At 39.1% G+C, this 9537-nt stretch overlaps 1 protein-coding gene across 1 annotated transcript; it reads left to right on the forward strand.

Moving 5' to 3' along the window:
- Positions 1-396: 396 nt before the first annotated feature.
- LOC112582192 (uncharacterized protein CXorf66 homolog) lies at positions 397-3755 on the forward strand. The gene is made up of 3 exons (XM_025276537.3): positions 397-505; positions 1183-1339; positions 2520-3755. Exons 1-3 carry the CDS (start codon positions 418-420, stop codon positions 3358-3360), a joined length of 1086 nt encoding a protein of 361 aa, XP_025132322.3. The 5' UTR covers positions 397-417; the 3' UTR covers positions 3361-3755.
- The last annotated feature ends 5782 nt before the right edge of the window (positions 3756-9537 follow it).

A 9537-nucleotide genomic window follows, 5' to 3' on the forward strand; every position in this document is an offset into this window, starting at 1 on the left:
GATATTCAAAATCTTAATTTTAGTAAGAAAAATTCCTACAAACTTATACCCCAGGATGATTTAACCTCTAAAACACATTAAGAACTACTATAGGGCTGTAAGGTGCCTCCTTAACATTTAATAAAGAAAAATAGTTCTTCAGTATCTAGAGCTAACTCATTTTCTCTGCCTTCTGTGCTTAATAATGTCTCAAACTTTTTGATTCAAATTTGGTAGAATATTTGATGTAATGGAGCAATAAAGGATTAAAAGTCTTTTCATAATATTTGTACCCAGGAGCTCATGTGTCACCATGGTGAGATTATGCTGTCAGGATATGACATAGAGTGATTATGAAGTCATAGGCCCCTAAAAGAAGCTGAGCCATTTTAAATCCAGCAGTTTCCTTGGGAGAGGAAACAGGACAAGGTCCTGGACATGAATCTCTTCATTTATGTCCTCCTTTTATCAATTTGGACAAATAGTTGTTTAGATAGAAATGAAAGCAATGGATCTGCTACTGCAGGTATGTCCCTAACCTTAAAACCTAGAAATTATGATCTATTATGTTAAATGTATTCAAGTACTTAATTAGACAAGCTAGCTGTGTGTAAGAAATCTGCTGTTTATTCTACTTTACTATGAGTAGGTCTTTGAGAATTTCTAGGACAACACCTGAAAGTTTTACTTCTGTGTAAAAATTCCAAACAGAAACATGAAGAGTACAGCCTTACTGTCCCCTTTCATTCCCCTTCCCCACCCAATCCACCAACCCCTGCCCCTCCCCCACCAGCCATACCAGAAAATTCTATGTGCATGAATCTAGCATGGTACCTAACACATAGTAGGTTTCAAGAACTGTGTTTTCTTGTCCCATCCCTTTTCCCACCATACACATTCACACACACATCAACACTCAAGTGCATTCACACATTCAAATACCTAGGTAATGGGTTGAACAAGCCATGATGTGGGGGTAACCTAGGTAATTATACTGATTAGCCAAAGACAGCTCCCAGATTTGGCTTGTAGACTGTGGCTGGCTGGGGAGGTGATAGAGGGAGGAAAATGACAGTAGTTATCATGCTTAAAGACATAATTGATGATGAGATTTGACTTGGATCTACAATAACAAACCCCCATCACAATGGAAGCAAACTTGGTTCCCAAGCACATGTTCTGATGATACATGTTCTTTCATAGTAACTACACATGCTGAATTCAAGCAGACCAAACTGCAGGAATTATGGCGACGTCTACTCATTATTGTAATTGGTACCCTCATCACTGGCTATATGGTCATGTGTACCTGCATTCTTCATTATAACTGTGATAGCGAGGAGGCCCATAAAGCAGCCAAGTAAGTCTTACACCTTTGAATAAAAGTACAAGGTTGTGGGGAGGCATGCGTTCTTCACCATACTCTATAACTGTGAGAGCGAGGAAGTCCCCAAAGCAGCAACATTAAGTCTTACACCTTTGAACTAAAAATACAAAGTGGCGGGGTGTAGGGGTGAGGTGAGGAGGTGGGTGTGCACGCGCATGAGGAACTGTACCTGCACATGCATGCGCGCACACTCGTAAGTGGGGTCACTGTTGTTTTGTTACTTACCATTAACTTTAGACTTCAGAAGAGCTACCAACATCTTGTGGGCTGGATATGTTCACTTAAATGAAGCTCTTAAATTATCTCAAGTACATTATCAACTTTAGCCAAAACTATCTCCTATTCAGGGTTCAGTTGAGCCCCAGGCTGCTAATTTCATTGTAAGTTGAGTCTATGAAAAGAGGGAATGACTATCTAAATAAGACAGAATCAAAATCTTCTCAGGGAAGAAGGAGTTGGGTCTCTGCATTCCAAAGATAGTAACGCATTTTGGATAATCTATCATTTTGAGATGTAATAACATGAAAAATTTTCAACTGTGTTCAGTGATTCTAGTCCCTGGCTTTAATATAGGAGGATTAGGCTGGCACTTGGTATACTGAGTCTCTAAAAATTTCCCAATCCAAGGACTGGTGACTGAAACATACCACTGTTCTATTCCTTCAGTTTTAGAGTTAGCTTGTGAGGATTAATATGTATGGTTACAAACCTTGATGGTGTAAATATGATAGGAAAACAATGAATTTGGTCTAAGACTTTTTTATGTGACAGGTTGGGACATTTGTGCCTCAGTTGCATATCAACTTGTGGCTTTTTTATAAAAAGTATAATTTCTGGATTAGATAAATTCTCTCTCTCCCTCTCAACAGTAGATTTGAAACAAGCTTGTGTCATTGCATATATAGACTATATGGTTATCCATTGTGGTTGAAACAGCAAAATTAAGAAAAAGAAAAAGCATTCAACACGAGTTCAAATCTGTAACCTGAGTCATAGTTTTCACCACACTCCAATTCTTACTGTGTTCAATTTTCCTGCTAGAGCCACAAAAAGACCAGAAGTCTAAATTGACACAATAGCCCATATTTTCTGGTAACAGCAATCTTACTCATCTGATTTAAATTGTCATATTCCAAATCCTCTGTATTTTCAGGGACAAGAAAGAAGATATCACCATCAAGGCATCCAGGTCAACTAAAATATCATTTACTGACTCCAAGTCACCGACTGCTGGTCTGGGCGATCCAGAAAGACAATCTGTGGTATCCAGAATAGATAAGTCATCTGGGCCCTCAAGTCCACGAAAAGTTCCTTCAAGTGCAGAAAAGTCAGTCAGGCCCTCGAGTCAAAAAAAACCATCCAAGCCATCAGCTCCCAAAAAAGTGTTAGGATCACCCCCCAAGGAAAAGTTGCATAGAACACGCAGTCCAAAAAAGGCACATAGGCAGGCTCATGCCCATAAGCTAGTCGGTCAGGTCAGTCCATCCTATCCAGAGAAGGCCATCAAACCAACTTGGCCACCAAGTCTACAGTGTCGAGTCAAGCCAACCAAAACTCCTCTACCCTATCCAAAGAATCAAAGCTTCCCTGAGCAATCAAGTGTATATAAACTGACCAAACGCCAGAGATATCTTAAACTAAAATGCCCAGCTAGTGCAGGTAGGGCAGAAATATTATCTAGGCCTCAACCAGTGAAGTTTTGTCGATGCTACAAGGAAAAGTGCCTTGTTTGCAGAGCTGTTTCTGAGCCATTCATCACTCATGTTTCAGAAGCAAATAAAAAGCATGTTCCGGTTCCACTGTTTTCACGCGAATTGAAGCACTTTTACAAGTCATATAAAAAGAAACAATCCAAATACAACACACTGTATGGCAACGTGAGTGACAGTGATATCACAACATATAACAGTGATGGTGAGAGTGACAGGGAGGTGATTATATTCTGCAATATAAAATGCAAGGAAGACATCTATAAAAACTCCCGAAATAATTAAGGGATCAAAAGAAAGACCACCCATGCAGAAGAAGCAAGCTTCTCTGAACTATTATATGCTCACCATATTTAAGAACCTGGTAGAGGAAAACTCCACTTGGTATCACTATTGAGATTAGACCTATATCCATCTCGAGGCAATTTACTTGAAAAATAGTAAATAAATGTGTGACAACAACTGATTCTGTTGTAATTATTATTGTATTTTAGAGGTATAAATCTCTTTGGGAGGTATCGTAGATCTACTTGGGCAAATTCTGGGAGATGGTGAGGGACAGGGAAACCCAGCCTGCTGCAGTCCATGGGGTCGCACAGAGTTGGACACGACTTGATGGCTGAACAACAACGTAGATCTGGTCACTTGGATGGGTGTCCCGGCTGGTGCAGTGGTAAAGAATCCACCTGCCAATGGAAGAGATGTGGGTTTGATCCCTGGGTCGGGAAGATCCTTTGGAGGAAGAAATAGCAATCCACTCCAGTACTCTTGCCTGGGAAATTCCATGGACAAAGGAGCATGAAGGGCCACAGTCGATGAGGTCGAAAAGAGTTGGACACAGGCACATGGTTAAATGCGAACCACAGTCACACACACACACACACACACATATAGAAAGGGATTGCAAGATGGGTACCCTGGGCTCCTCTTTCCATTGGATTAGCCCTCAATTGAAGTCTCAACCCAACTATCTTTTAAATTTTGACATAGTGTCCTCACAGTTTAAGACTGTCTTTCTGTGGTGCCCAGTGTGTGGCGGAAATGGCTCTGTGTGCTTGATTCTGGCTGCATTGGGGAAATTCCTGATAGTCATTTCCTTTTTTAAAAAATATTTATTTGACCATGCCAGTTCTTAGTTGTGGCATGCAAACCCTTGGCTGCAGCATGTGATTCTCTGACCAGGGATAGAACCCAGACCCCCTGCATTGGGAGTGTGAAGTTTTAGCCACTGAACCACCAGGGAAGTCCCAATACTCATTTCTAATACCACTGCCTCTGATGACTGCTACCAAAGTAAGGGTCCAGGCTCCAGCCCCCACTCTCAAGGTTTTTGATTCTTTTTGTTACCCTTCAAATTGATAAAAAGAGTTTGCCCTGTTGTGCATTCTCAGAATGGCCCAGATAGAGGTTGGATATCTACCCATTTTCTTCACAGGGTACCTTCTTACTTAGAATCCAGAGGGCTGGGGGGCCAGGGGAAAACCTTGGAGTTATATTTTCTAGCTTCCTCACTGATGAGAGGTTATCCCTGCCCACTTCCAAGAGCATGGTTCAGAAAAACAGACAAAATCCTGGAGTCCCAGCCTATATTCTAGTACAGTGAGGTCAGTCCCCTGTCACATTCAGCAGGGTCAGTAAATTCCATAGCTAGCATACATTGGATGTGTACTACTTGCCAGACATTGTACTAATCCCTTTATGTCCGGGATATCGGAAGGCCACCCTCCCCTCAATTTTACTGATTTAGCAAAAGGACTCACAAGACTCAAAAGCAGATTATAGTCATGGCTGAGGTTTATTAGAGCAAAAATATACAAACCAAGAGCAACAGGAAAAAGACGTCTTTTCGGGTGAATCAGAGAGGTTGGACATGTGCTTTTGAGTACTTGCCCCTCTGGGGCCACCTAGGACATGCTCTCTTCTCTAGCAATAAACTAGAGGCATGTGTGCAACATGGCTCTGCCCAGGGAAGCCTCAGCATCCGAGGCTTTTATTGAGAACAGGTCCCATAGGTACATCATGCTCCATGACCAGACATGGCAAGTGAAACTCCGGATCCCAACAATGACACCAGATGCACATTATCAATGTTGATGTTTGTGCCAAGCAATCAGGTGAACAAAACATGATCATCAACCAATTAACATTAGAACATTCCCCCTGGGTTGACCAATAGTCAAATCATGGCTTCCAGTTCCCTTGACATACAAGGACCAAACAACCAGACCTGCTGTGTTAACACTTTCCTCACATTCACATATTTTATTTAATCCCCAACAGTCCCCTATTATATGGACTACCATATGACTTAACTGATGCTCTGTAACATATAGTAAGATCACATCTAGCAATTGATTGAATCAAGATATGAATCTATGATTGACTTAAGTTCAAATTTTCATTATGCTGTACTGCCTTCTCACTTCCAGTTTCTGGGGTATCTGTTTATTCTCAGATCACCCAGTCCACTGGTATCAGCAAAGTCCTTTCTTGACTTTTAATCAATCTGGACCATCCTCCTAACTTACCAGGAGCGTATAAATATGTCTTGAGTTTATTCAGATCTGACTTCCCCATAACCTCTGTTGTATATAATTATTTTACTTTAAAAAGTAAGATACAGGAACTATATAGTCATTGTTCTCTGAATAGTAGAAATTTGATGATAATAAAAAAAATCTGTAGATATCTTCTATCATCAAACTATTCCCTTAGTTACCAATTTTCCTAGCAAAACGAGCTATTTTTTAATCCATATTAAAATTGCATAAAGGCTGGGAATGTAAGTTGGTACAGCCACTGTGGAAAAAGTAAGGCAGTTCCTCAGAAAACTAAAAATAGAATTACCATATGATCCAGCAATCTCACTCTTGGGCATATATCTGGACAAAACCAAATTCCAAAAGATACATATATCCCTATGTTCACAGAAGCATTATTCACAATAGCCAAGACATGAAAATAAATCTAAATGTCCATCAACAGAAGAGTGGATAAAGATGTGGTCCATATGTATGATGGAATACTACTCAGTCATAAAAAGAATGAAATAATGTCATTTGCAGCAACATGGATGCAACTAGACATTATGGTACTAAGTGAAATAAGTTAGAAAGAGAAAGGCAAATACCATATGATATCACTTATATGTAGAATCTAAAATATGAAACAAATAAACCTATCTATGAAACAAACTGTTGGACATGGAAAACAGATTGATGGTTGCCAAGGGAGAGGGTATTGAGGGGTGGGGGTTAGCAGATGTAAGTGTTTATATATATAATGGATAAGCAATAAGGTCTTACTCTATAGCACAGAGATATATCCTATGGTAAACCAAAATGGAAAAGAATACATTAAAAATGAATATATATATATATATATATATGTAAAACTGAATGACTTTGCTGTACAGCAGTAATTAACACATTGCAAATCAACTATACTACCATTTAAAAAATTTTTAGAATTACCAAAAGGCAGGTAATCACAAAGAGGAAAAGAAGAAACAAAGGCTTATGCTAATGAATGGCTGGAATAATTAGTCCTGCAAAAACTGAATGGACTGTATCTATCATATCTACACCTTCTCTGCCAGTTTGCAAAATAAAAAAAATCAATGTCCAATTGTGGGACTTCCCTGGTTGTCCAGTGGCTAAGACTCTGCACTCACAATGTAGGGACCCTGGGTTTGATCCTTGGTCAGGGAACTGGATCCCACATGTGGCAACTAAGAGTTCACATGCTGATAAAGATCCTGCACATGCAACAAAGATCCCACGTGCCACAACTGAGACCAGGCACAGCCAAATAAATAAGTAAAAATGTCCAATTGTGTGGCTGCGAATCAGAACAATAGAACGTGACTGACACCAAATGTTCACAGCAAACCTATTTACAACAGCTAAGATATGGAAACAATCCAAGTGCCCAATAAACTATTCCCTTAAGAATAAGTGGTATATATATATATTCAATGGAATATTACTCTGGCATAAAAATGAATGAAATAATGCCATCTGGCAGCAACATGGATGGACCTACAGGTTATCATACTAAGTGAACTAAGAAAGAGGAAGGCAATATCATATGATGTCACCTACATGGAGAATCTAAAAACTGATACAAATGAACTTATTTACAAAACAGACACAGATTCACAGATATACAAAACAAACCTATGGTTACCAAAGGGGAAAGGAAAGGGGGCCTAATTAGGAGTTTGAGATTAGCTAATACAAATTACTATACATAAAATAGATGTTATAAGGGTTACAGTAGAGCACAGGGAATTATACCCAATATCTTATAAGAACCAATAATGGAAAAGAATCTGAAAATATATATATTAAATATATCAGTGAACTTGCTGTACACCTGAAACTAATACAAAGTTGTAAATCAAGTATACTTCAATTAAAAAAAAAAAAGAACATGATTGAGCTACTTACCTTCAATTTCCACATGTTTATATAAATAAAAAATTGCCCACAGTAAAATGAAATAAAATTCTAAAGTACCAAAGGACTAATGGAAGATATTATAAATTAGTAACAATGAAGGTATGAAGGTAGTCAACTCTTGATATTTGCTCAAAAAAGGACTATATCACTGTTGTGTAAATAAGTTTCTTTCATAAACCTTAGTTTCACTGAATGAACAGTGAAGACAAAGTGAAATTTTCAAATAAAGGTTTATGGTTTTAAAGATTTTCTCATCATGTTTAATGGGAAACAACTAAAATGTCATGAAAACAGTGCAGTAGGGAAACGTTTACTATTTGTCTTTCAGATCATATACTTTTTCTTCAAAATCTGCACATATTCTTGTGATGTTTTCAAAAGTAGGTCCTGAAATAGATTTGACTCAACTGTAGATCCTAGAGGAGACACTCTTTAGGATCCAGATTTAAATTCAGCAGCAGGTTTTTCTAGTTCTCTAGTTATATTATTTTGCAACTCCCACTGCATCTTGGTCAAGTAAGTCTCCATGTTGTTATTTGAAGGGTGTGGAATTGAGATAGAAAACACTACATTTGCTCTCAGAGTAAGATTTCTAGAAAGAAAGAAAGTCACTCAGTTGTGTCTGACTCTTTGCAACCTCATGGACTGTAGCCTGCCAGGCTCCTGGGATTTTCCAGGCAAGAATACTGGAGTGGGTTGCCATTTCCTTCTCCAGGGGATCTTCCTGACCCAGGGATTGAACCCGGGTCTCCCACACTGCAGGCAGACTCTTTACCATCTGAGCCACCAGGGAAGCCCAGAGTAAGATTTCTATTGAGCACTAAATTACTATTGAAATTTCCAACACAAGGGGGCTCCAGGACTGGCCTCGTGGTAAGAGGGCTGAGTCAAGATCTGTTCTGCTGTTTCTCCACCACAAGTTGGGTGGTGATATCTACCACCTTCTCATTAGTCTTGTTTATTTTATTTACCAATGACTTTCTAATATCTAGTTCCACTAGGTAGAGTGGCTTATATTTTCCAATCTGCTGTATTAGAATCTTCTTGAAAAGTTTTCACCTAGGAGAGTTCAGATTTCAAGTCTTTAATTCTGGGTTCCATCTGACTTCTTATTGAAGCATTATTCTTCTCTCCTAACTGCTCTAAGTTTCCTTGAGATTCTGCTTGTATTTTCATAGATAATAATTCCTGTCGAAGAACTTGATTTTTTGCACTAAGGTGCAGACATTCTGAAGATGCAGCTTCCAGCTCTGCTGAAAGATCATCAGTCTGACTTGTGAGTTGACATAATTTCTTATTTCAATCCTGTACCTCATCGTCTAAGTTAGCATGATAACATGACATGGACTCCAGTGAAGCCTCCGACATAAACTGCATTTTTAGGGTATCAGCCAGTTTTTGCTGAAATTGTCTCACAACTGCTTTGGCGATCTGCATCATCAGATTTCTGCAGCTGCCACCACCAGAGGTCCCAGGCCACCCGGGCTCCCAGTCTTGACTTTCCCTGGGCAGTTAGATCCCCAGCAGAAAAATAAAGTTTTCTATGCTGATCTCTTGAGGTTACTTACAGGAAAAAATAAGAACATACTGCAAGTCATGTAAAAAATTAAAATGGTGGGGAGTAAGCTATTTCAGGAGCCATATACCAATTACTAGACTCATGGATTGTCAGAAAACCAGTCTTGGCTACTAAACACTAATTCAAGCTACTTTTCTTTTCTCATTACTGTTATATGCATGAAATCATGTAAGTCTGATGCAGATTTATGGTGTTCTAGAGCTTTCAACACTTTCATGCTGTAGCCAGCCTCCCAGGAACACCTCCCCCATTCATTAACTAGGTACTGGATGTTGGACTGGAGGGAAAAAAATATTTTTTCATGACCATAACATCCCATGGGTCCTCCACATATGCCAGATTTTGTGGTTTAGTTTAGTGGTTTTTCAGGGGCATTTGGTGGCACATGATGCCACCAAAATTAAAAAAGAAAAGAAAAGA

The sequence above is a fragment of the Bubalus bubalis genome, chromosome X (genome assembly GCF_019923935.1).
Source record: "Bubalus bubalis isolate 160015118507 breed Murrah chromosome X, NDDB_SH_1, whole genome shotgun sequence".
NCBI lineage: Eukaryota > Metazoa > Chordata > Mammalia > Artiodactyla > Bovidae > Bubalus > Bubalus bubalis.

Coding starts and splice junctions, on each gene's coding strand:
- LOC112582192 (XM_025276537.3), top strand. CDS start 418: ATGAATCTCTTCATTTATGTCCTCCTTTTATCAATTTGGACAAATAGT. Junction 506..1,182: donor CAATGGATCTGCTACTGCAG/GTATGTCCCTAA, acceptor GTTCTTTCATAG/TAACTACACATGCTGAATTC. Junction 1,340..2,519: donor GAGGCCCATAAAGCAGCCAA/GTAAGTCTTACA, acceptor CTGTATTTTCAG/GGACAAGAAAGAAGATATCA.